The sequence below is a fragment of the Rhinopithecus roxellana genome, chromosome 1, assembly GCF_007565055.1.
Source record: "Rhinopithecus roxellana isolate Shanxi Qingling chromosome 1, ASM756505v1, whole genome shotgun sequence".
NCBI classification, from domain to species: Eukaryota; Metazoa; Chordata; class Mammalia; order Primates; family Cercopithecidae; genus Rhinopithecus; species Rhinopithecus roxellana.
Genome location: NC_044549.1, coordinates 20,971,068 through 20,997,681, shown reverse-complemented (window position 1 = coordinate 20,997,681; position 26,614 = coordinate 20,971,068). Strand labels below are relative to the sequence as shown.

The window sequence follows — 26,614 nt, the reverse complement described above, 5'->3', positions numbered from 1 at the left end:
CAGGACTTTAATAATCTAATAAGGCGTGTCATGAATCTCTTAAGAGGGGTATAGCTGAAGTGATTCCCAGTCTCTCTCTCTCTCTTTTTTTTTTCTTTCTTTGTCACCCAGGCTGGACTGCAGTTGTTACCTTGACTCACTGCAACCTCTGCCTCCCAGGTTCAAGCAATTCTCATGCCTCAGCCTCCCATGTAGCTGGACTACAGGCATGCACCACTACGCCTGGCTAATTTTTTGTACTTTAGTAGAGACAGGGTTTCACCATGTTACCCAGGCTGGTCTCAAACTCCTGAGCTCAAGCAGTTCACCTTCCTCAGCCTCCCAAAGTGCTAGAATTACAGACGTGAGCCACTGCGCCTGGCCCCAGTCTTTTTAAACTATGAATTTTTTTTTCCCTTGAGCATCTCATAAGACTAGTGTTTCTCGAAATCACTTTGTAAAACACCATGGTAGAGTCCATAAATTGAACCTCGAAGGAGCCTAGTTTCCTTATACATAGTGTGGAGTAATTAGACTGGTTGGATTGCAGGATGGTAAGAAAATAGAAAATAAAGTTAGGCATATTTATCACTTGATAGATGACCATTTGACTTAAAATATTTTATTATCCTAAATTAAAACAAATTGAATCTCTCCCCAGAGAGCGCCCACAGATTAGTGTGGGTTTTCTCTTAGGTTTCCTTTTTAGTTCTCTTTGGATCCCTCATTGATCTATCCTAGATTAGATAATTTACTTACAAAGCCAATTCCTTTTTTTCTTCCTTCGAATATGAAGACATTACCAAAATAACAGTAATGATATTTGTTACACATACAATTTAAAATTCTGTGTTTCCATTAAACTCTTTGGGCTGAATTGTGTAGATAAAGGATGCAAAATACATTATGAGAGCCCTTTGGGTGTGGTGTTCCCACTTCATTTAAAACATTATAATGATAATTGTGTTTCGGGAGGAACAAAATACTCCCATAATTGTGAATTAGGTTGCTATGCCTCAAATAAATAATCAAAACAGGAAATGTGATTTCAGTATGGTTTTCAGTGGCACTTACCTGTAATAAAGATCTTTAGATGAAAGCCCAAGGTAAATGGACTTAACATTTTCAGCACCTGTGTAAGATGTGGTCTTACATCTTTGTAGAGGGAAAAGGCTCTTATTTAAAACCTGCTTTGACCAGCTGGGACTGGCAACTTCACCTTTTCCACTGTCTTTTGTTCTGTGGCTTGGAGCTTAATTTTAGTTATTTGAAAAATGAAAATCCAATTTTTATGACAGTTATTCTTAGTGTTCTACAATGTACCTGCTTTTTTGGTTAGTATTTCCCATTCTGATGTCTTTGAACATGACTAAATTTCAGAATCGTGAACCTCTGATGCCATCTCCACAGTTTATCAAATCTTACTTCAGTTCTTTCACGGATGATATCATTTCCCAGCCCATGCTTAAAGGAGAGAAGTCTGATGAAGATAAAGACAAGGAAGGGGAGGCTTTAGAAGTGAAAGAAAAGTAAGTATATCAAGCATAGTGTCTGCTTAGTGGTGTTCTGGTGGCTTTGAATATTCCTTAGGGCCCAGATGGGTTCTGAGCCATGTCACAACAGCAGCTCTCTATCTACAGATAGAGATAGACAGAAATATAATTTAAAATTATATAATATTATTATTATTATAAAAACACTTTTCTTTCTAGCATATGTCTGTTACTTCTCTGGTGACTCAAGGTTTTACTGCCAGGAGTCTGCCCTGCTTTTACTCAAGTTGCTATGTGATCTTCTCAAGAGGACTCCCATTGAATCCAGTGACTGACTGTGTTTGAATAGAGGCAATAACTTGAAAATTATTGTATAGCTCAACATGCAGATGTTCTAGTACAGGGAAGTATTTAATTTGTAAACTGAGATACTTTTAAGGATGTCCAAAGAGTGAATTTTTTCAAGGTTTTTTCTGCTTGTCTAGGAAGATGCCTGTTTTGGAGGGCTTCCTGTTGGGGTCTGTAGAGAGCTGAAGAGTACAGGATACTATGTTTCTAGCTGGACACCTAGTGATATAATGTCGTATAAGCCATCTAGCCTGCTTTATTCCATTCATATTTGTCAATACTTGTATTTTTCTGTCAAGGGTAGCCCTCCTCCCTGAGAGAAGGTACGATATTATTATCAACATGATATTTTGTAATGAGTTAGGAAGAAAAGGAAATACTGTTCTAGTAGCTGAGCATAACTGGGTTTTGCATCTGCAGCATATTACAGGGTTTGAAGAAACAAATTGCTTTTGATTTTTATCTTCCAATTTTTCTACCATTGCTGGTGACCTTTTAAGAGAAGATACTATGCATAATTATACTGCAGTGTACAAATTTTAGTTCATTGATACACAATCTTTGAGAAGATTGTAGTTGGGAAGTAAATGTTTAAGATGTCATATTAGCTCTTGTGACTGTTATGCAAACAATTTCTTCTTCTGGTTAGGAAATAGTCCTTGTCCCAGAAAAACTATAATGAATTTAATACTATTATTCTAAAAGCTTTATTGAGAGATGGTAGGATGTAGCTAGCTAACATCAGCACACTAACTGGAATTGGACCTAAGTTTTAAATGCCATTTTAGGCCGGGCGCGGTGGCTCAAGCCTGTAATCCCAGCACTTTGGGAGGCCGAGACGGGCGGATCACGAGGTCAGGAGATTGAGACCATCCTGGCTAACACGGTGAAACCCCGTCTCTACTAAAAACTACAAAAAACTAGCCAGGCAAGGTGGCGGCGCCTGTAGTCCCAGCTACCTGGGAGGCTGAGGCAGGAGAATGGCGTGAACCCGAGAGGCGGAGCTTGCAGCAAGCTGAGATCCGGCCACTGCACTCCAGCCTGGGTGACAGAGCGAGACTCCGTCTCAAAAAAAAAAAAAAAAAAAAAAGCCATTTTACTCTGAGCGTTAGCTTTATCATCCTTTAAATGGAGCTAGTAATATTTACCTTACGAAGTTATTGCGAGGTGTAGAAATCATCCTTATAAATAAGTAGCACTTATGTTCTTCAGTGACATTACTTTTAATCTGATTTAAATCATTGTTTGTGTTTTCTTTCTTTTCTCTCTCTCTCTTTTTTTACTTGATACGGAGTCTCTTTCGCCTAGGCTGGAGTGTGGTGGTGGCACAGTCTTGGCTCACTGCAGCCTGTGTCTCCTGGGATCAAGCGATTCTCCTGCCTCAGCTTCCCTAGTATCTGGGATTACAGGCACACGCCACGATGCCAACTAATTTTTGTATTTTTAGTGGAGACGGAGTTTCACCATGTTGGCCAGACTGGTCTCGAACTCCTGACCTCAGGTGATCCGCCCACCTTGGCCTCCCAAAGTGTTGGAATTACAGGTGTGAGCCACTGCACCTGGCCTGTTTGTGTTTTCTTAGCCTGGTGACCTGAGAAACAAAACTAGAATGTATGCAACATTTGAATGTAATTACAGGAGTGGTTAGGATACAGCTTATAAGATTTTTCACTGACATAACTTTTTTTATTTATTTTTTTAAGATACAGGGTCAGGCCAGGCATGGTGGTTCATGCCTGTAATCCCAACACTTTGAGAGGCTGAGGTGGGCAGATTGCTTGAGCCCAGGAGTTTGAGACTAGCCTGGGCAACATGGAGAAGCCCTGTCTACAGAAGACTTAACAAAAATTAGCTTGGCATGGTGGTGTCCACCTATAGTCTCAGCACTGGGGAGGCTGAGGTGGGAGGATGGGTTGAGTCCCAGTGGCAGAGGTTGAGAGTGAGCTGAGAACATGCCACTGTACTCCAGTCTGGGGAACAGAGCAAGACTCTGTCTCAAAAAACAAAAAGGAGAGAGGGGGTCACTCAGGCTGTACTGCAGTGGTGCGATCATAGCTCACTGCAGCCTCCAACTCCTGGAATCAAGCTATCCTCTCGCCTCAACCTCTTGAGTAGCTGGGACTCTAGGTGCACACCACCGTGGCTAATTTTTTTTGTTTTTAATTATGAAGATGGGGTCTTGCCATGTTGCCCTGGCTGGTCTTGAACTCCTGGGCTCAGGTGATCCTCCCACGTCAGCCTTCCAGACTACTGGGATTATAGGCATGAGCCACCGCGTCTGGCCTGACGTAACTTTTAAGTCATTTGCCAGTTTTCTCTATACAGATATAACAACTGAAATAAGAAAATGTACTTTAATTTACAATGCCTTATGTTTGGAAGATATCTCATGTACCTCATGACACCTAGTAGAAATTTCAGTTAAAAAGATTACATCTACAAGCATCTCCATAAAAGTCATCATCTTAGAAGAATAATAAGAGATACTGTGTTCACTGCTCTTTAAAACATAGAGAAGGCTGTTTTTTAAAGTATTAATTGATGGAAGAGTCTTCCTTTAAATTCGCTTCTTTAATAAGTTCAGTTATTAATTCTAGGTCTAGGTCTGCTCACACCTCTTGCCTTAGCTTCTGTGACTCTAAACTCACTTATTTCCTATTTCCCTGTTCCTTCTGTTAACCATTAAACACCTGTTGAGTACCGTTGATGTGCATCAGATATGAAGGTGAATAAGACAGGATCCTTGCCCATATTGCATATCAGTCTCTCTTTCATTAGCTCATCTTTTCAGTATCTAAATGTCTAAGCTGAGGTATTACTCAGGACTCTGCTGCTTCCTTTTTAAAACTCCTTGTCCAAGGTTTCAAGAAAATCCCCATCTACATAAAAAATCCTAATCTGTTTAACCGCACCGCCCTTTCCCCACCCCAGCTCCATCCCACACTGGCTGATTGTCTTGTTAAGGGGAAATAGACAGTTGCTTAATGTACTCAGGTGTGCTAAATGTAGCATGTTTTAACATTTAATTTTTTTTCTTTCTTTTCTTTTTTTTTTCTTTTCTTTGTTTTGTTTCTTTCTTTTTTTTTTTGAGATGGAGTCTCGCTGTGTCAGCCAGGCTGGAGTGCAGTGGCACCATCTCGGCTCACTGCAACCTCCGCCTCCCAGGTGCTCAAGTGATTCTCCTGCCTCAGCCTCCTGAGTAGCTGGGATTACAGGCACACGCCACCATGCCCAGCTAATTTTTGTATTTTTAGTAGAAACGGGTTTTACCATGTCGGCCAGGCTGGTCTTGAACGCCTGACCTCAATGATCCGCCCACCTCGGCATCCTAAAGTGCTGAGATTACAGGCGTGAGCCACCAAACCCGGGCACATTTAATTTTTTCTTAGTAAATAATTTCCTATGTTTGTTTTTATTTTCAGTTCTGGATATTTAAAGGCCAAACAGTATATGGAAGAAGAAAACTACGATAAAATCATAAGTGAATGCTCAAAAGAAATAGATGCTGAAGGCAAATACATGGCGGAAGCATTACTACTACGAGCTACCTTCTACCTGCTTATTGGCAATGCCAATGCGGCCAAACCAGATTTAGATAAAGTCATCAGTTTGAAAGAAGCTAATGTGAAGGTACATTAAAAAATGTGTGTGAAGAAATTATTAAATAGAAGGTGATGCCTTTCATTATGTTTTGCCAGATTTTTTAAAGCATTTCAACTGCCATTCTTCGAAGGGCTGTTTTTGTTTTTGAAGAAACTGCTCTTAACAATAACGTAATTGGTGCAGTGAATCTGAAAATATAAATGTCAATGATATTTATCTTTATTTAGAAAAGAACGTTTTTTTTCCCCTATAGCATCTGGTAGTTTCATCTTTGCCCTGTAACCACTGCCTACTGTATTGGACTGTATTTGGGCAGTGGTAAAAGTGATAGAGCAATTCTATAGATAATGCTGTAAGTAACGTGTAATATGTAGCACCAGGTTATAAAACACTTAACACATTAATATATTCAGAAAGGTTTTATGTTACATGAAAAAAGGTTCTAAAAATAGGATGTATAAATAAGCCAAAAGTTTTGCTGTTGTACAGTTGAAACAGCCTAACATTTTCTAAATATTCTTTTTTTTTTTTTTTTGAGACGGAGTCTTGCTCTGTGCCCCAGGCTAGAGTGCTGTGGCGCGATCTCGGCTCACTGCAAGCTCTGCGCCCCCCCCGCCCCCCCGGGTTCATGCCATTCTCCTGCCTCAGCCTCCCGAGTAGCTGGGATTACAGGCGCCCGCCACCACGCCCGGCTAATTTTCTTATATTTTTTTTTGTAGAGATGGGATTTCACCGTGTTAGCCAGGATGGTCTCGAGCTCCTGACCTCGTGATCCGCCCGCCTTGGCCTCCCAAAGTGCTAGGATTACAGGCTTGAGCCACCACGCCCGGCCTGAGTATTCTTAATGTGCTATATGTTACGCATTTCATAATTAAGATTCAGGGGCATCTGTTGAATTGTTACATTCTATTCAGTGTAACAAAACAGATTTTAACCACCAATTAACTATATTACTTATTAGTTTGTTAACATCTCTGACCTGTTTCCTCATTGCATTAAATGAACTCTGTAGCCTCTCTCATCTGCTATATTTGGGGGGATATAATAGTTGTTTCTATGACCTAAATAGTGTTAAAAGTTTCTTTCAAAATGAGATTTTCAAATTGAAGGTACCCTCATAATATTATCTTTAATATTCTGCTGATTTTCCTAATGATTATAATGATTATATGTTATATGTTTTTGTTATAATTGTGGAGGATCTTACTATTTGTTCTATATGTATGTACTATTGCTTTGAACAAAATTTTAAAGAAACATTGTTTTCATGATCACATGACTTTTAATGGCAAGTAGTAATGATGCCTACCATATGCCATGTACAAAAATTAACTCAAAATGGATTAGAGCCCTAAATGTAAGAGCTAAAACTATAAAACTCTTAGGATAAAATAGAGGACTAAATGTTACCTTAGATAAGCAGTAGTTTCTTAGATATGGCACCAAAATCACAAGCAACCAAAAAAAAAAAAAAAAAAAAAAAAAAACACGATAACTTGGACGTGATCAGACTTCTGTGCTTGGCTGGAGGTGGTGGCTCATGCTTGAAAATTAGCTGGGCATGATGGCATGTGCCTGTAGTCCCAGCTACTCAGGAGTCTGAGGTGGGAGGATCACCTGAGCCTGGGAGGTCGAGTCTGTGGTGAGCCATGATTGTGCCACTGTACTCCAGCCTGGGTGACAGAGATCCTGTCTCAAAACAACAAAACAAAACTTCTGTGTGAAAAGACACCATCAAGAAAGAGAAAACACATCACTCAACATGGGAAAAATATTCATAAATCATGTATCTGATTAGGAGCTTGTATCCAGAATAAAGAACTCTGCTAAGAGCTCAACAATAAAAAGACAACCTAAGTTAAAAATGGGCAAAGGATCTGAATAGACATTTCTCCAAAGAATAGACAAATGACCAATAATAAATGACAAGATGGCGTCATTAGCCATTAGGGAAATGCAAATGAAAACCACAGTGAGATGCCACTTCACACCTCCTAGGATGGCTATAATCAAAAAGACAATAAGGCGCTAATAAAAAACATGGTGGATAATAATAAGTGTTTTTGAAGATGTGGAAAATTGGAACCCTCATACATTGCTGGTGGAAATGTATTAATACAATGGCAAAGCCCTTTTGGAAATTAGTTTGGCAGTTCCTCAAAAAGTTACCGTATGATCTAGTAATTCCACTCCTAGGTATATACCCAAGAGAATTGAGTACATTCATTAACACAAAAACTTGTACATGAGAGCTGGGTGTGGAGGCTCACACCTGTAATCCCAGCACTTTGGGAACCCAGGAGTTCTAGACTACTCTGGGCAACACAGCAAAATCTCATCTTTATTTTAAAAAAACTTTTTTAAAAACCTTGTATATGAATGTTCATAGCAGCATTATTTATGGTAGCCAAAAAGTGAAAGAAGCTCAAATGTTCATCAGTTGGTGAATGGATATGTACAATGGAATATTTTTCAGGCATAACAAAAAGAATGAAAAACTGATACATGCTACAATATGGATGAACCTTGAAAACATGCTAACTCGAAGAAGCCAGATACAAAAGGCTATATATAATGTATGATTCCACTTATATGAAACATCCAGAATATACAAATTTGTAGAAATAGAAAATAGATTGGTGGTTTCTAGGGGCTGAAGAGTGTAGGAGGTGAACGGGGATGGAGAGTGACTGCTTATTTGTATGGGATTTCTTTTAAGGGTGATGAAAATGTTCTGGAATTAGATAGTGGTAATCAATACACAACTTAGTGAATATACTAAAAACAGCTGACACGCACACTTTAAAAGGGTGACCTTTGTGATATGTGGATGATAGAAAAAAGCTGTTATTTAAAGAAACTAGATTGGAGGAGAAAAAAGTAATGATGAACCTTTCCTCATTTGGGGTATATAGCTTCGAGCAAATGCTCTCATCAAAAGAGGCAGCATGTACATGCAACAGCAGCAGCCTTTGCTGTCCACTCAGGATTTTAACATGGCTGCTGATATCGATCCTCAGAATGCAGATGTTTATCACCACCGAGGACAGGTAAGTCTGCTTTCTTACCTAGAGGTCTGACTTTTGGATTGAGTTATTTGATAACATTTTTGAGAATTTCTTGTATAATTTTCTTGATTTTTCTTATATAATTTCTGATAGCTGTGAACAAAGCATCACAGTGGTTTACAGTTTGAATTGGCCTTTGTTTAGTCTGTCTTGAATATTTGTCTTTAATTTTGGTATTTACTTAGGAAAAAAGAGTAAAGGCAGGCAAAAACTGTTGGCTTACTAGATCAAGTTTGTTTTTCTGGTGTTTCGGTTCATAGGTTTTCAATGAGTGAAACATTAATAACATTTAGTAAGGAATCTGAGTTAATTCTAGAATCAACAGGATGATTTTTGTGAGCTTCCTGCTATATAAGGAAATAGTCTGGACTGTCCAAATAGTAAAAATAAATATATTTATCTTTTGAAGTTTTGTAACAGGCATATTAGTTTTTTAGTGGAAATATATAGAGAAGAAACGGTTTCCAATTACTGCCTCAGGTGGGGAAAACATGGCTTTATAATGGGCTTAACATGGCTTCTTAGAATGCCTTATGGTAGAAAGTGTGGGCTATGCATGATAATAACAGAAGAGCTGAAGTTCTTTCTAATGGAGAATTTTACCTAATAGGGTCATGGGTCCTGCCTGGGAAGTGCATTATTAGGTGATTTTGTTGTGCGGACATCATAGAGTGTACTTGTACAAACCTAGATGGTATAGCCTCCTATACACCTAAGCTGTATGTTGTAGCCTGTTGCTCCTAAGGTACAAACCTATATAGCGTGTTAGTGTACCAAGTATTATAGGCAGTTGTAACACAATGGTAAGTAACTGTGTGTCTAAAACATATCTAAACATAGAAAAGGTACAGTAAAAATGCAGTATTACAATCTTTTGGGACCACTGTTGTACATGCGGTCTGTTGATTGAAATGTAATTATGCATGACTATTTCTTTCAGAAGGGTGTTAAGTGTTGAGATAACCTCTTAAAATTCTTGACATTTTGATCTTTACTGGTAGTGTCTGAAGATTAATTTGAAAGGTAATTATCTGATGTCTAACCTGCCTTGATATTAGAATGTACAGGATGTTTCGTTTTCTAGAAGAAGGGGTTTCTTGCTTAATAGTGGTCAGAATTGCAGTGCAGAAATGGTTGGCTTGTAGTCCTTTCTAAAAGTTGGATACCATTTTTAAGTTTTGGAATCTTGCCTTTTAAATTTCAAGATTTTTAAATTCTCTTTCTAGAAAGTAATTATGTATTGAATAATTACTACATGCTCAGCATTATGCTAAGCTGTAATAATAGAGATGAGACACAGCACATACTTAACTGGTGGACCTATTTGAATTACATTTATTTACGTATTTTTTTCTTAGCTGAAAATACTCCTTGATCAAGTTGAAGAAGCAGTGGCAGATTTTGATGAATGTATTAGGTTAAGACCTGAGTCTGCTCTGGCACAAGCACAGAAATGTTTTGCATTGGTAGGTACTGCTATCTTTTGTATTTTCCTAAACATCACCTTTATTTTCCAGTGTCAACAAAAATCAGTATCTCATTGTCTACAAAGTCTTCTCTTTCTTTCTTTCCCAAAGGGTAACTACTGAGGAAAAAAGGTGCTGATTAATACCTAGCTCTTGTATTTCTCTAGACATTTGTTTGGGTTCATCTTGATAGATGTTTGTCCCTGATTTTATATTTCCGTAAACAGAACTGGTCTCCCTGCTTCTCCACCATAAATCAATATAAAGAGCAAAAACATTTTGAGGAAATACTTTGTAAACATGACACCATGTAACTTGCTCTCTCACCTCTGTTTCATGGAACTATTTCTTAATATTCAGAAACACAAAGCTCAAAAGGTTGTGTTTTTTTTTTTAAAGTGCATTTCTAGTAAAATAAGGTACTTCCAGTTAGCTATATGGCTAGAGTTCTAAAAGAATTTTCCGTTTAAAGGAAGAAATTGTGTCACAAATGTATATTATAAATGAAAAAAAATGACAAAAATTTTACTAGCTTTAAAATTCATTTATTGCAAAGTTCACTTCTTACAGATTGGTATGCCCTCTTCTACAATATTGAACATCTTGAAATTGTATAGTGGCCATGGAGTCGTAGTTGTACATAACGTTTGGCTCTCTGCTGCTGAGATACCTACTTGGAACCCTTTTAGATGCTGCAGATTATGTTAGCAAATCACCTGTTTTTTGGAAATATGTATGTAATTTTGTATGTTTATGTTAACATTCCATGAGTTTTTGAGTTCTTGATTTGACGGGCCTGTTTTGATTTTTTATAGTACCGCCAGGCATATACGGGAAACAACTCTTCACAAATCCAAGCAGCTATGAAAGGTTTTGAAGAAGTCATAAAGAAATTTCCAAGGTGTGCCGAAGGCTATGCACTATATGCCCAGGTAAATGTTTTTTCAGATTTTTAAAAAATAACTGCAAACGTATGCTGCATCTCAGTGTGGAAATCAGAAAACAGTGCTGTCATGGTTGCAGCTTCTTTGGAAGCAGGTGGCTTTGTTGCTGATTGATTCTCATGGCTCCTGGTTGGTCCTGAATCACCTCAGAAGAGGCTCCTTTGTTACACAGTTTGGAAATCATGTCCCTAAACTCAATAAGCTTCAGGCAAAAATTTCTCTCCTATCTTCGTTTGGATTGGTTTTGCAAAAAGGAATTGCCTTAGGAAAAAATTACCGTATGCAATTGGTGGAGAAAATATCCACAGAAAGGCATTTCTTTCTGTTTGGTCACTGCCGTTTTATATGGCTAGATTGTTGTAACAGTTTAATTTATCTTTGCTTTATCTAAAATTCTTGAAACTCTCTTGGTTTAGGATTGAAGGTATGGAAAGCAGGATTTATATCTGAATTGTTTTAACTTTCTTATTGTTGTCTGAAATTCTTGAAAACTTCTTAGTTTTAAATCATCCATTTAAATGAAAATGATTAGCTTCTTGTAGGTCATGGTCATACATTTTCCCCTCAAATAAATGACCTCTGAATGACTCAGTTTTCTTTCTTAAAGCTGAAAATTGGTTTTGGTATCTGCATAAACTAGCCATCTCAATACTCTATATCGGGGTACAGGTGCTTCGTGGCCTCTTAGGAATGGGGCCGCCCAGCGGGTGAGCATTGGGCAAGCATTACTACCTGAGCTCCACCTCCTGTCACTGTCAAATCAGCAGCAGCATTAGATTCTCAAGCCTGATGATCTGAGGTGGAACAGTTTCATCCCAAAACCATCCCTCCTCCTCCCACCCCCATCCATGGAAAAATTGTCTTCCACAAAACTGGTCCGTGGTGCCAGAAGTGCTGGGAAAGTGTTGGGGACTGATGCTCTATATACTTAATTTTTCTTTTTAATTACAAAAGACATGTTGGGTTTTTCTCCACAGCACAGAAATAGGAAACAATAACAAATTACCATCCCCTGGCTGTGCGTGGTGGCTCCTGCCTGCAATCCCAGCACTTTGAGAGGCTGAGGCGGGCAGATCACTTGAGCCAGGAGTTTGAGACTAGCCTGGCCAGCACAGAGAAACCCCATCTCTACTAAAAATACACAAATTAGCTGGGTGTGGTTTGGTGCACACCTGTTATCCCAGCAACTCGGGAGGCTGAGGTAGGAGAATCACTTGAACCCAGGAGGCAGAGGTTGCAGTGAGCTGAGATTGCACCACTGCACTCCAGCCTGGGCAACAGAGGGAGACTGTATTTACAAAAAAAAAAAAAATATATATATATATATATACATATATATATAAATAAAACCATCCCTGGTTGACCCCTCTCCTTACACCATTCTTTTTTTTTTTTTTTGAGACGGAGTCTTGCTCTGTCACCCAGGCTGGAGTGCAGTGGCCGGATCTCAGCTCACTGCAAGCTCCGCCTCCTGGGTTTACGCCATTCTCCTGCCTCAGCCTCCCGAGTAGCTGGGACTACAGGCGCCCGCCACCTCGCCCGGCTAGTTTTTTGTAGTTTTTAGTGGAGACGGGGTTTCACCGTGTTAGCCAGGATGGTCTCGATCTCCTGACCTCGTGATCCGCCTATCTCGGCCTCCCAAAGTGCTGGGATTACAGGCTTGAGCCACCGCGCCCAGCCTCCTTACACCATTCTTAAGGTTGCTTATTTTGTTTCTAATTTCCTTCATGGTATCGCTAGGCAGGTTATAAGAACAATTTCACAAGGATTTTAAGGGTTTATTGAGGATGGAACTATGAGAAAATTGGTTTGTGTTGGATCAGTTCTTTAGAGGTAGGTCTTATATATAACTGCATTGAAGTGTACATTTTAATCCTATGAATGGGTACACTTGAGTTGATGCCTTATAATTAGTAACAAACCGGGAAGTGACAGCAACATCTTCATCATTGTCATGGAATTCAGAAGGGCTTTTTTTGGTGCAGATTTCTCTAAGCATCTAGAAGAGCAAAGGCCACCGAATAGCAACCGCTACTGGGGCACAACTCTTCTGCAGAACTTTACCAATAGCATATTTCCCTATTACCATTCTGCCTTCAAGATAGGTTTGGTTTGTATGAGCTGTCTTCTCATCAGCATTAGCATTATTACAGTCATTTTGCACTCAGATTTCTTTTCTTTGATCTGTTTTCTAATTTTAGCTTCACTATATAGTATATGTAACTTTATATATGCATACAGTACGTGTATGTATGTATGTGTGTGTGTGTGTGTATATACTTAGTGTACCTTTTTTGGCCCTCAAAGCTTTGGTTTAGATGCTGGCCAACTCGCAAAGTTACAACTTGAGCATAGTCTGGTATCCACAGAACTGTGCCTTACATTTCAGCCGTGGGATTTGCCTTAAGATAGCTGATTATAGCTGCTTCTTTTGTTTTCAAAATAAGTATTTATTACATTATCGTTAACTATGACAAACAATTGGGGAAAATCATAAATGTTCAACAGAAGATTGAATTATGTTTGCAGAATTGTGGTACACTCACTTAATGGTATATTATGCAGCCATTAAAAGTTACAAATACATTAAAGTTAACAAAGCAAGATATAGCACTGCCTGTTATTAAAGGGAAAATTGTATACAAAATGAACTAAACCATGTGAAAGAAACGAATAGGGAGGTAAATAGAGATAGATAAATATATCAGGAAGGCATTCATGCTCACAATGGTGGAAGCTATAAAAATATTTCTACTTTCTACATCTTTCTGATTTTTATTATAAAGAAGATGTGCTGACAATATTTCTTTGATATTTTTAAGAGAGATTTTAAAAATATTTCATTAAAGTTAGCTTATTTTAGGTATGAAAAGACTAAGAGCCATACAGCCAAATATAATGACTCACATAGTTCTTAAAAGTCATCTTATAAATAACCAGGGTTAACCGAATATGGGCTAGGTATTAGATAATATTAGGAAATTATTTTTGGAGATGTATTAGTTGAAGCAGTTATAGCTGCTTTTTAAAAAATCAGTAATTTCAAAGTAATAGCTCTGAAGACATTTAACACATACATCTTAATTTATACCTCCAGATGAATATTGCCCTTAAGATAATTCCCTGGCTGGGTGCGGTGGCTCACTCCTGTAATCCCAAAACTTTGGGAGGCCAAGGTGGGTGGATCACCTGAGGTCAGGAGTTTGAGTCCAACCTGGCCAACATAGTGAAACCCCATCTCTATTAAAAATACAAAAATTAGGCAAGCAAGGTGTTGTGTGCCTGTAGTCCCAGTTACTCAGGAGGCTGAGGCAGGGGGATCACTTGAACCCAAGAGGCGGAGGTTGCAGTGAGCAGAGATTGTGCCATTGCACCCCAGCCTGGGTGACAAGAATGAAACTCTGTCTCCAAAAAAAAAAAAAAAAAATTCCCTTGAGCTGTATTATGATAAATCATGAATAAGTGATGTGACTGTACCTATGAGAATGTGATATTAGAGCTGTCACTAAGAATGAGATTATCTGTATTGAACAGTTTACCAGAGATTATCTGCTATGGCAGGTAACCACTTGCTGAAGAAAGAGGACAGTTAAGATTTTATATTTATAGCAGTGCCACCTAAAAACTCCAACAATTAAGTTGTAAAATGTAAATCAGTCTGTATCCCCAAAACATGATAATTTTGTAATAATGAATAAATGAAGTAAATTTTTATAATGAATAATAAATACACTTTTAACTGCTTAGGTTGACAGTTACCTTAATATAACTGCAGTATCTCCTCACATAGGCATTAACAGATCAACAACAGTTTGGTAAAGCTGATGAAATGTATGATAAATGTATTGATTTGGAACCAGATAATGCCACAACATATGTTCATAAAGGGTATGTATTTTTGTGGTTGTTCCAATGAGATAATGAATTTCTTGCATAGTAATAAAATGTATTTATTTTGGCCACTGAGGAAGGGTACTGTGGTAGAGAAGTTAATTGATAAACTTCTTAATGCTCCTGGATGTCTTTTCATTCTTACAGAAATTAGTTAAGGAGGCTAGGCGCAGTGGCTCACACCTGTAATCCTAGTACTTTGGGAGGCCAAGGCGGGCGGATCACCTGAAGTTGGGAGTTCGAAACCCGCCTGGCCAACATGGTGAAACCCAGTGTCTACTAAAACTACAAAAAATTAGCCGGGTGTGGTGGCACATGCCTGATTCCCAGCCACTGAGGAGGCTAAGGAGTGAGAATCACTTGAACCTGGGAGGCGGAGGTTGCAGTGAGCCAAGATTGCACCACTGCGTTCCAGCCTGGGCGGCAGAGTGAGGCTCTGTCTCAACCAAAAAAAAAAAAAGAAAGAAAGAAATTAACGTACTATTTTTGCTCTATGTCAAGGGTTTTAATTTCAAACTGAATATCCTGTCAGCTGTTGCTTATATCAAAATAGGAAGCATACACAAGTGTTTGTGGCCTTTGTGTGCTTGAATTATCCTGAGAAATTTCACTTAAATTTATATAAAGTGAAAAATAAGGGATGCAAGATAAGTTAGTAATAGAGCTTAGACCTTGAACACTTTTTGTAATAAGGAACTTAGACTAGAAAACCAATATAAGTTGAGAAAAAAAACACAATTTGATGCTGTTAACTTATAAGTTCATTGAAGGTAGAAATTGAGTCATATTAGTACATGTGTATTTCTACTGATACTGGGCCATGGTCATATCTGACTCTTTTTTTGCATTTGCAGTTTACTTCAACTTCAGTGGAAGCAAGATCTGGATAGAGGTTTGGAACTTATCAGCAAGGCTATTGAAATTGACAATAAATGTGATTTTGCCTATGAAACCATGGGAACTATTGAAGTACAAAGGTAACTTCTGGAGTCTGTTATTAGGAAACATATGGCAGCTCCATAGATATTTAGCTTTTTGTTCTTGTTATATACGTGTTAAAGTCTGTTATGTTCTTTCCTTTTTATTCCTGTTGGGGGAAAAAAATGCCCGTAATGTGCTTAGGCAGTGACATAAGGATTGGTAGCCAAGTTGCCAGAAAATCTGGACCCTCCTACAAAGAAGCTTCCAGCCAAATAACTGGGCAAGTTGCAACATCAATTCAGAGCCCCTGAATTTTCTTTAAAATCAGAGTTGGATAAGAATCTTTTTTGCGGCTGGGCGCGGTGGCTCAAGCCTGTAATCCCAGCACTTTGGGAGGCCGAGGTGGGCGGATCCCAAGGTCAGGAGATCGAGACCATCCTGGCTAACACGGTGAAACCCCGTCTCTACTAAAAAAAAATACAAAAAACTAGCCGGGCGAGGTGGCGGGCGCCTGTAGTCCCAGCTACTCGGGAGGCTGAGGCAGGAGAATGGCGTGAACCCGGGAGGCGGAGCTTGCAGTGAGCTGAGATCTGGCCAGTGCACTCCAGCTTGGGTGACAGAGCAAGACTCCGTCTCAAAAAAAAAAAAAAAAAAAAAAAAAAAAGAATCTTTGCAGCTCTGTCCTTAACCTCTTATTTAGTGTAAATTTTTATCCAGAATTGCTCTTGAGATCCACCATTAAAAGGTGACAACTATTTTATATATGGGTTTACTGTGTACCATCTTAATATTGGCATTGCCATTCATTTGAGTTTCCTACTCTAGGCCAAGTACTGAAATTTAGATGTTTTCTAAGTACTCTTTCAATTCATCTTCACCCCCATCTTTAATAAAGGTGGAGATTATGTGATCCCTAGTTTAACTGATGCCCAGACTGCTTAGGTTTACAAGGTTGCACAGTAAGCCAATAGAGAAGACAGGGTTTGAGCTCTGATATCACTGGTGCCAAAGTCACTGATCTTGACACTATCACTTGTCAGGAAGCAGCATGAGTTTTCTTAATTCCCTATCATTCAGCCCCTCCTGTAGTCCTCTCCCTGCTCTACAGTAGGCAGAATATATATAGGCTGGTAAAAAAAAAAAAAAAAATGTGTTTCTTTTGAACCATTCTGTATCCACAGTGGCATGTAAATACTAAGTTTTTTTTTTTTTTCCTCCTTTTTGTGAGATAGAGTCTCCAGCCCGGAGTGGAGTACAGTGGTGCAATCTTGACTCTGCAATCTCTGCCTCCCGGGTTCAAGCGATTCTTGTGCCTCAGCCACCCAAGTAGCTGGGACTACAGGAATGCACCACCATGCCCGGCTAACTTTTTGTATTTTTAGCAGAGATGGGGTTTTGCCATGTTGGCCAGGCTGGTCTCAAACTCTTGGCCTCAAGTGATTTGCCCATCTCAGCCTCCTGAAGTGCTGAGATTACAGGTGTGAGCCACCACACCCAGCCTCAATTGTTTCTTAATTGCTAATTTGTTAATGTGAATAAAATATTCTTGTACTAGAATAGTATAGGGTGGTAGTTCTTAATCTTTTTTGAGTAACGCTGTGGATTCTTCTTAGAATAATGCACACAAAAACACTTTGCTTTTAATTTAAGGCTTTCATAGATCCTGGGTTAATTAAAGACCTCTGATTTAGGGTTTGATGGAATTTTGTTCACATGTTAATTGAACTTTTAAAAAATCCATTCTGAACCTTACCTTACAATTAAATAAGTGGATTTGAATAAATGAAATCGCAGATTATCCTAGGATTTTGCAGATTTGCTTGCTCTTGGCCTAATGCCAGAACATGAACTCTCGAAAAAGTTTTTTTAAAAATAAGTCTATCGTGTTGCCATATATTGTAATAGGGGATTAAATACAGTCACCCTAGTGGTACTTCTTACTGGCATATGCATATGGAGTCTAACTGGCACATAACGCCAGTAAAATGTACCTTACTAACACGTATGCCAGTTAAACTATATATTCAGGTAGGTGTGTATGTGTGTGTGTGTGTGTGTGTATATATAGTAGGGACTTAATATTCTTTGTAGGATCGCATATATATGTAGCTAATACTAGTTACTTAAAACGGTTCTTAGATAGCTGTGGATTTGACCAGAATCAGGCAGAGGCAGTAAATCTGAGTATTGTATGTAGGTATGAGTGTGCAGTACATCAGGGAACTCACATAGACTGCCTGAAGAGTAGAGGTGCATGGGGTTGGGGACGTGCTGGTAAGAGATGAAGCGGAAAGAGGGGAGCCCACATCAGTCTGTGAAGGTGAGGCCCTTGCATGTCATTAGTGTCCCAAGATTATGTTACTGCTTTCCAAAGGACTCTCATGTTATAACAGTAGAAACATGCAGAATTTAGGAACCAGACGGAATTGTGATTTTTAGATAAGCCAATTAATTTCCGTAGTCTCACTGTTCTTATCAGTAAACACAGAATACAAGAGATATAATGTAAGCACATAATATTTGTAATAGTAGTTAACATTCATTGAGTGCTTTCAATGTGGTAGGTACTCTTGTTTATTATAAAAGAAGCATTTTACCAGAATCATAGTAGAAACTTAGTGGTCAGACTTCATGTAGCATCACTTACAACCTTCATTGAATATTGTGAAGTGCTTGTTGAATCTGAGACTTAAAAATTTTGTTCTTTTAGAGGAAACATGGAGAAAGCCATTGACATGTTCAACAAAGCTATTAACCTGGCCAAATCGGAAATGGAGATGGCCCATCTGTATTCACTTTGCGATGCCGCCCATGCCCAGACAGAAGTTGCAAAGAAATACGGATTAAAACCACCAACATTATAAAATAGGGGGAAAGCAGACTGACCCTCTTTTTAAAAGTTTACCCCTCTTCAACTGAACCCTAAAGACACTGTCATGAACTGTGTTGAATGGTGGAAATTAGTATTTCTGTTTGTGGTGTTGTTACTTGTTACATCTGTTTCATGTCTAGGTGTTGTGGGTGTGGCTGTTGAAGGAAGTTTGCAGTCTTGCAGCTTTTATTCCCTGTGCAACAAAAGATTAGAACATGTTAAAGGGATATTTAAATAAAGTTGCAAAGAGTACAAGTGATAATTGGCCATGCAAATAAAAACTGATTTGTTGATTTTTTTTTTTAATGGGGGTTGGGAGTTGATTATGTTCTGGATGATTTCGTCTTTATATATATGTGTGAATAATGTAAGTATTTTACAGCATGTTGATTTTTAAATTAACATAGTAAATGCTGTAAAATAGATTTATATTCAATTAACCGCTTTCAGTTGATTTTTTGAAAGAAACAGGTTCAATGGGGGATTAAAGTAAAATTGAGAGACCCTTTAAACCATTGTCAGCATGCACAATGCCTCTGATTCTGCAGAGCTTTAGAAACTTGGTGGCACTTATTAATCCTCTTGGCCCCTTTCCACTCTAATGGATAATGTACATTCTTCTTAAAGTCCACAACAGCAGATTTTCGTACAGTAAATTATGCAGATGCAAAATATTCTGATTGATATATGTGCTGGAAGACTGAGTATTGATGGGGGAGTGGACCAGACAAAGAGGTAAGATGAAACAGAAGTGTGTTTATAATTGTCTGTAACTATTTTCTATAATAATTAGTACTATTTAATGATGTGCTTTTAAAAGTGTAGGATAGAGGGTACAGTGGCACTGTATATACTATTTATAGTCTCAGCTACTTGGGAGGCTGAGGCAAGAGGCTTGAGACCAGAAGCTCGAGGCTGTAATGTGCCATGATGATTACACCTGCGAATAGCCACTGCACTCCACCCTGGGCAATATAGTGAGACCCCATGTCTTTAAAAAATTTTTAGAACTTTTTAAAAATCAAAGTGCAGATTACTTGTATGTATAACCCAAATAAAGGTAGAGTAAGTGTGATATATGGGAGTATTGAAATAGCTTAAAATTTCTAGTGAAGAAAATGTGGCTAAAGGGTCAAAAAGGATGTAAGACTTGGAGCCAGAGCATAGTATTTCCTGAAATAACAAGTTTAGTGCTTTAACTATGGCTACATGTGCTTAAGGAATTTTGAGCCACTTATTTTTGAAGATGCTGAGGACATGTAGAGTGCTTTTTTTGTAGTGAGCTAACCTTGATCTCTAAGGACTAACTACCCACCCAGGTCCAGGTCTTCACTAGGGATACTGACAGCAGTGTTTTATCTTTACTCTGCCCCCTTACTTAGAAATCACTTTAAGATTTATTTCGAATTTCCACTTTTATAGAACATCCTTGTGCTTATATGCTAGATTGTTCTGGTGAGGGAAGGGTTGTGTTCTTCAGCAGTCTTTTGTTTTGAAATACTCAGGATGGGGAGAGGTTTATTTAAGAACGAATTACAATTATGGTTTACACTGTTGGGAGTAAAGGAGCATTTTTACACCCCTTAAGGGTGCTTAATTCTGTTGAAACCAAAAAGATTTGTCTACAAATGCTATCTTTTAAAGAAACTATTAGAAATGACTCCCTTTCAAAGTCAATCTTTGGAAAATATTGGGGAGACCACTAATTAGTTGGTGCAGTTAATATAATTCAAGATGATTTGGATGATGGAAAGTTTGAGACCTCTGCATTTTGTTTTTAAATTATGCACCTTCTGATAGGCCCCGAATACAGAAATGTTCTACATCTCTGAATGATCTCTGACTTTAAAAAAGTTTTTATTTGCATGGCTATATTTACATTAACACATTTTCTTCTACTCTTCTCCCTTCTTCCACCTTGGGGTTGGGTGGAGAAACACAAAGGAAACTGAAGCATGTGCCATTCTATACTGTCGTTCCAAATTTTCATGGACTATTGCCTATTGTGAAAATATTTGAAACTGCACTGAAAGCTGCATCTGTCTGTATCTTTCTTTTGTAAATGACCTCACATGTACATTCACCAAATAAATATTACATTCAAGCTCTTCTATCTATTCTTTAAATAGAAAGGTAGGTAGTTTAGGCTGGGCACAGTGGCTCACGCCTGTAATCCCAGCACTTTGGCAGGCTGAGGTGGGCAGATCACAAGGTCAGGAGATCAAGACCATCCTGACTAACATAGTGAAATCCCATCTCTACTAAAAAAGCAAAAAATAGCCGGGTGTGATGGAGGGCGCCTGTGGTCCCAGCTACTCAGGAGGCTGAGGCAGAAGAATCGCTTGAACCTGGGAGGCGGAGGTTGCAGTGAGCCGAGATCGCGCCACTGCACTCCAGCCTGGGTGACAGAGTGAGACTCTGTCTCAAAAAAAAAAAAAAAGAAAGGTAGTTTATTCATTTATTATGCTATTGGGTAAATTCACAGTGAATCTCTTGTCAACTCAAAATAACTTTGAAAATAGGAATATCTGGAAATGTTAGTATATGAAGCAAAATAAGTTTGTTGGTATGAATGGTGGAGTTTCTCGAGAGCATCCACCCCTCCTACTGTGAAACAAGGCTCCACAGAGAGCTGGTAGAGCCAACTTACTTCATTCTTTGCCTCTACCTTACCCATACATGCACAGCAGCCTGGAAGGTTGCCAATCAGACATGGACCCTGCGGATAAGTTTATTTCGAATGTGGTTTCACCAGCGGGATTGATCATAGTTGTCAACCACGTGGAGTCTCTCAGAAAGCATACCTGAAATAATCATCCTTGAAAATTGTGGTATAAGTAGAGAATACATCCCAAAACAATAAAAAGCAACTTTGGCTGTAAAACAATTCAAACAGAACTTTCTGCCCCCTGGGAACTCAAATTGCAGTTTAAATAGTTTGGACCTGTAGAAGTCAACTAATTGTTATCGTAAGACTATAAACAGAGGGACAATATAATCTAACCAAACCAGGAAACTTATGAGTACAGAATAATAATTACCCAAGACTGTCCGATATGGGATTTGTATTTATAAGGAAATAACTTAGGAGTTGTTGTGGGGATACGGGTTATAATTAGTTCTATTCCCATCTTCTGCTAAATTGATTTGTGAACAAAGTGACAAAATTTTAATTTACTTGCAAGCTTTACCATGCTGATCAGATGAGTAATGATTCCCCAAAAGATAGCCACATCCTTATCCCTGCAACATGTGAATGTTACTTTAGTTGGCAAAAAATGGGCTTTGCAGATGTGATGAAGGGTCTTGAGAAGGGGAGATTATCTTGCATGATCTGGTGACCTTAAAATGCAGTCACAAATGTCTACATAAGAGGAAAGTTTCAGACAGAAGAGGAAGTAGCAGTGTTGCCACAGAGGCAGAGCCTAGAGTGATGTGGCCACAAGCCAAATAATGTTGGCAACTACCAGAAACTGGAAAAGGCAAGAAACGGATCCTGCCCTAGAGCAGAGCACAGCTCTACCAACACCTTCATTTTGGCCCCATGAATTTGGACTCCAAAAGTGTAAGAGAATAACTTTTTCAGCCACTAAATTTGTGATAGTTTATTACATCAGCCATAGAAAGGAATATTCCTTTGGCTATTGTGTACAAGCAGATAAATGGTATAAAGGAATTCCTTTGAGTATGCTAAAGTAGAATGACTCCTGGGTCAGACAATAGACTTAATTATTTAGAACATAGCATGCAACATGAGCTTGAGCCCCAGATCCCATGGGAGCGACACGGGGCGATCTAGGTGGATACTGCACATGCAGTGGGTTTGCGCCACAGCCCAAATCTAATGAGGCCACAAGCAAACTGACCTGAGTTTTGCATCAGAGGGAAACACTTTTTATTGTATTGGATAGTAAACAAACCTGTCCTATGCTCCAGAGGAAGACAGTCTCCATCTTCCAAAGCGGTCATTATACGAACATGCTCGATTGGACAGTTTGGAACAAAACACCAATGCCTCTACTCACCAAATGTATGGAGAACTGACTCCCCATCTCTACGTGTTCTTTTATGCATCTCAAGCTTAGTTTTTCACTAGTGTAGAGCATTTTACAGTGTCTGCCGTGGACAAGAGCATGGTGCAGGGAGAAATACTACTGGCCTGAGCATCAGGTGACCGTAGCTCTAAATCAACACTGCTTTTTTTTTTTTTGGAGAGACAGTTTGTTTAACTCTGTTGGCCAGGCTGGAGTACAGTGGTGTGATCTTGGCTCACTGTAACCTCCGCCTGCCTTGCCCTCCCGAGTAGCTGGGATTACAAGCACGCGCTACCACACCTGGCTAATTTTTCTATTTTTAGTAGAGATGGGGTTTTGCCATGTTGGCCAGGCTGGTCTCAAACTCCTGACCTTAAGTGATCTGCCCGTCTTGGCCTCCCAAAGTGCTGGGATTACAGGCATGAGCCACCGTGCCCGGCCTCTGAATCAACACTGCTTTCTAACGGAGCTAAGATCTAAGTAAATGAATATTCGACTCGACAGCCTATGAAGTTACATCACGTCCCAGGCTCTTCCCAGATCAGACTCCCTTAAGGTAAGGAAATCATTCCAGAATTATTTGGCCAGAAAACTTGGCGAGAGAACAAGTGCAACCTGTAGGAATAAATTCATCCCAACTCAACATTTACTAAGCACTCATGACGGTGAGGGTTAGCCATAAAAAGATGAACACAGAGGAGCTCAAAAACTGAGTTGTGGTGGGCTGGATAGTAAATGAACTTGCCATATGCTTCAAAGGAAGGTAGTCTCTAAAACAGAAGTACAATGTGCCATGGAAACAAGAGTAATAAATTGTGCTAAGCTTTAAGGAATAAATAGGACTTAGGTAAGGAGCTTTCCAGATTGTGGGGAAACAACCACCACAACAAATCTAAGTAAAGGCACAGCATGAGCGTGAGCACAGCATGAGCGTGAGCACAGCATGAGTGAGCACAGCATGAGTGAGCACAGCATGAGTGTGAGCACAGCATGAGTGTGAGCACAGCATGAGCGTGAGCACAGCATGAGTGAGCACAGCATGAGCGTGAGCACAGCATGAGTGAGCACAGCATGAGCGTGAGCACAGCATGAGCGTGAGCACAGCATGAGCGTGAGCTGAAAATGAGACACTCAAGGTGGAGTCCAGCAAAGTGAAGTTGTTCTTAAACGAGTGGGGTAGAGCCAGCAGGAGAGCTACGTGAATGAGAATTAATCAGCGTATATTTAAGACCATGCATGTAGCTGAGATGACTCAGGACAAAATGTAAAACGTGAAAGAGCTAAAAATAAAACTATTAATATAAGGACCTTTGACATCTAAGGGACAATATTAAGTGGTCAGAGAGGCAGTATGAACAACGTCACATCCACGGTGTTGAGTTTGAGAGGCCACGTGGTCGGTCTACACATTGGTCTTTAGTAATCTGCCCCGAGAGTGTCACTGGAAAGATGAGGGCAGAATCGCTGCGAGGGTCTGAAAAGCAACTGAAAGAAACTAAGAAATTGGGTGAAAAAAATCAGAGAGAGTAGTTTAGAGGATGGCACGCTCTTTGTTCTGAGGGAGAAACTGTGAGAATGAATCTACAGACAAAAGACTTAAAGCCTAGTTAGCACAACGGGATATACTTGGAGGATTCAATATGCTTCAGGAAGAGCTAGGACGACATTTGGAATTCCTGAACCCTGCCCACCCTGTTCTATTCTTGCAGATTCTTGTTCATTCGATTATGAATCAACTGTGAAGTAAATCATTGAACAAGAAGCGCTATCTTTGTAGGTATGTGTTTTGGTTATTTGTACATCAGGGGCTGAACTTATTCATTGGTGATTTTAACAAGACCATTTTATCCTAAAGTGCTTTCTCTTCCAACAGCTGGCTTTTTCTTAGTCTCCAAACTTCATTCACAAGTAGAAATGAATGAAGGTAATTTGATAGGAAGTGTGAAACTGTCACACACAGGTGGTTAGGAGGCATAAGGAAGAGCCCCTATTTAGTCTGGAGCACACGCGTCATTTCCCTTTCTATCCCTCCTGGCTTCACTGTACCCACGCACCACCAAAACTTAAACAGCAGTGCCTGAAAAGTAGCACAACAGACTTAGAACCAGTGCCAATAGAGCAGAACATTTATGGTGAAACCTAAACTCTTGTCGAAACTTTTTTTCACTTGGTATACTTTGCACAGACCTAACTTTTGGTATCCGGAAGGAGTCCAGTCGATGTCACAATCTACTCCTTGGTCATTTAAAACCCCATAATGTTACTTATTTATTCATTTGCAACCAATGCAACACTCATTATCTATGAGCTCTCAGCTTCAAACAGCTAGGTCAAAGTCAAGTAGAACTGTCACCACAAACTGCACATCCTGACCTATTTCAGCAGAGGTCATCATCCCTGTGAGGAATTCACTTAAATGTGAATTCATTAAATGTGTTGCCTTTTACCTAAACTGCAAGAGATATTGGTTCACAACTTGTGATAGCAGACTTCAAAGTGTTATGCAAAAACAAAAATAAAACATCGTCTAATTCATTAGAAAGTCAGAGAGTACAGGGGTGTGGCAGTTAAAACTTAGTTGCAATGTTCTTCCACTCCAAGTGGGAATCTAGTGTTCATTTTATTCAGATATCACTTTGCAAAAAGGTAAAATCCAGGGCCAGGTTACCACACATTTTCTAAGAATAAAATGCTACATACTAATTATAGGAGATGCCTACTTCATTTGTTTCTTTTCGTATTTTTCAAGAGTACCAGAAGGCAAGATCACCTGATACGCCACCAAAAGGACAATTCATTTAATGAAATACATAAAAACAAGAGGCTGGGTGCCGTGGCTCACGCCTGTAATCCCAACACTTTGGGAGGCCGAAGCTGGTGAAAAACTTGAGGCCAGAAGTTCGAGATCAGACTGGCCAACATGGTGAAACCCCATTTCTACTAAAAATACAAAAATTAGGCCGGGCGCAGTGGCTCACGCCTGTAATCCTAGCATTTTGGGAGGCTAAGGCAGGTGGATCACTTGAGGTCAGGAGTTCAAGACCACACTGGCCAACATGGTGAAACCCCATCTCTACTAAAAACACAAAAATTAGCCAGGCATTTTGTAAAAAATTACAGGCACATGCCTGTAGTCTCAGCTACTCAGGAGGCTGAGGCCTGAGAATTGCTTGAACCCAGGAGGCAGAGGTTGCAGTGAACCGAGATCGCGCCACTGCACTCCAGCCTGGGCGACATCGTGACTCTGTCTCGAGTTTTAGCATCCCCTGCCTTACCTGTTACAGGAATGCTACGTCTCTGTAAAGCGCCTTTGCTTCTGTAGCATCAAGACAGTGAGGAAGGCTCGTCCACCGGCTTTCAAACTTCTGAGCAGCTCTTTGGAGGAAAGGAAGTTTTTTGGGGAGTAAGAGAGAATCCAAGAGAGGGTTCCTAGGTTCCACACAGCACATCAACCAGATCTTTCATTTTTTTATACAGATGTGGGCTTTACAGTAAGACTATTTAAAAAAGAAAATAATTTGTCATGAGACTAGAGTAAAATATATAAAAAGAAGGAAATACTTTTTTTTGAAAGAAAATGATTTCACACTATTGCAAGGTTTAACTATTTCGGTGTGCCTGCTAGGATAGAGAGCAGTGGCACTATAGTCTAGGGTTACCTGAAAGCACCTGACATCCTTTAAAAGGATCTGTGAGGTTGCTTTTTTGCAACAGCCAAAATCTGGAAATAGCCCAGATCTCCAACAGCAGGTAAATGGATAAACAAATCGTATAGTACTCAGCAATAAAAAAGGAATGAATTATGAATTACTAATGCACACACCAGATGAATCTCCAAGTAATTTTGAGGTCTGATTGCTTCTGTCTAAAAATGAAAGAAGTAATTTTGAGTGAAAGTAATTTTGAGTGAAAGAAGACATACAGAGTATGTAATTTTGAGTGAAAGAAGTAATTTTGAGAGAAGACAGAGAAAAAGCACAAATGGCATGATTTCA

At 39.3% G+C, this 26,614-nt stretch overlaps 1 protein-coding gene across 1 annotated transcript in view; it reads left to right on the top strand.

The window, feature by feature from the left end:
* Positions 1 to 20,689, top strand: part of TOMM70 (translocase of outer mitochondrial membrane 70) — a 39,759-nt gene extending 19,070 nt beyond the window's left edge. Inside the window, exons 5-12 of the mRNA XM_010368841.2 lie at positions 1,360 to 1,508; positions 5,243 to 5,450; positions 8,339 to 8,473; positions 9,850 to 9,957; positions 10,773 to 10,889; positions 14,692 to 14,789; positions 15,647 to 15,769; positions 18,424 to 20,689. Coding sequence (XP_010367143.1) covers positions 1,360 to 1,508; positions 5,243 to 5,450; positions 8,339 to 8,473; positions 9,850 to 9,957; positions 10,773 to 10,889; positions 14,692 to 14,789; positions 15,647 to 15,769; positions 18,424 to 18,577 — 1,092 coding nt within the window. The 3' untranslated portion in view covers positions 18,578 to 20,689. The remainder of the gene's footprint in view (positions 1 to 1,359; positions 1,509 to 5,242; positions 5,451 to 8,338; positions 8,474 to 9,849; positions 9,958 to 10,772; positions 10,890 to 14,691; positions 14,790 to 15,646; positions 15,770 to 18,423) is intronic.
* Positions 20,690 to 26,614: the final 5,925 nt, after the last annotated feature.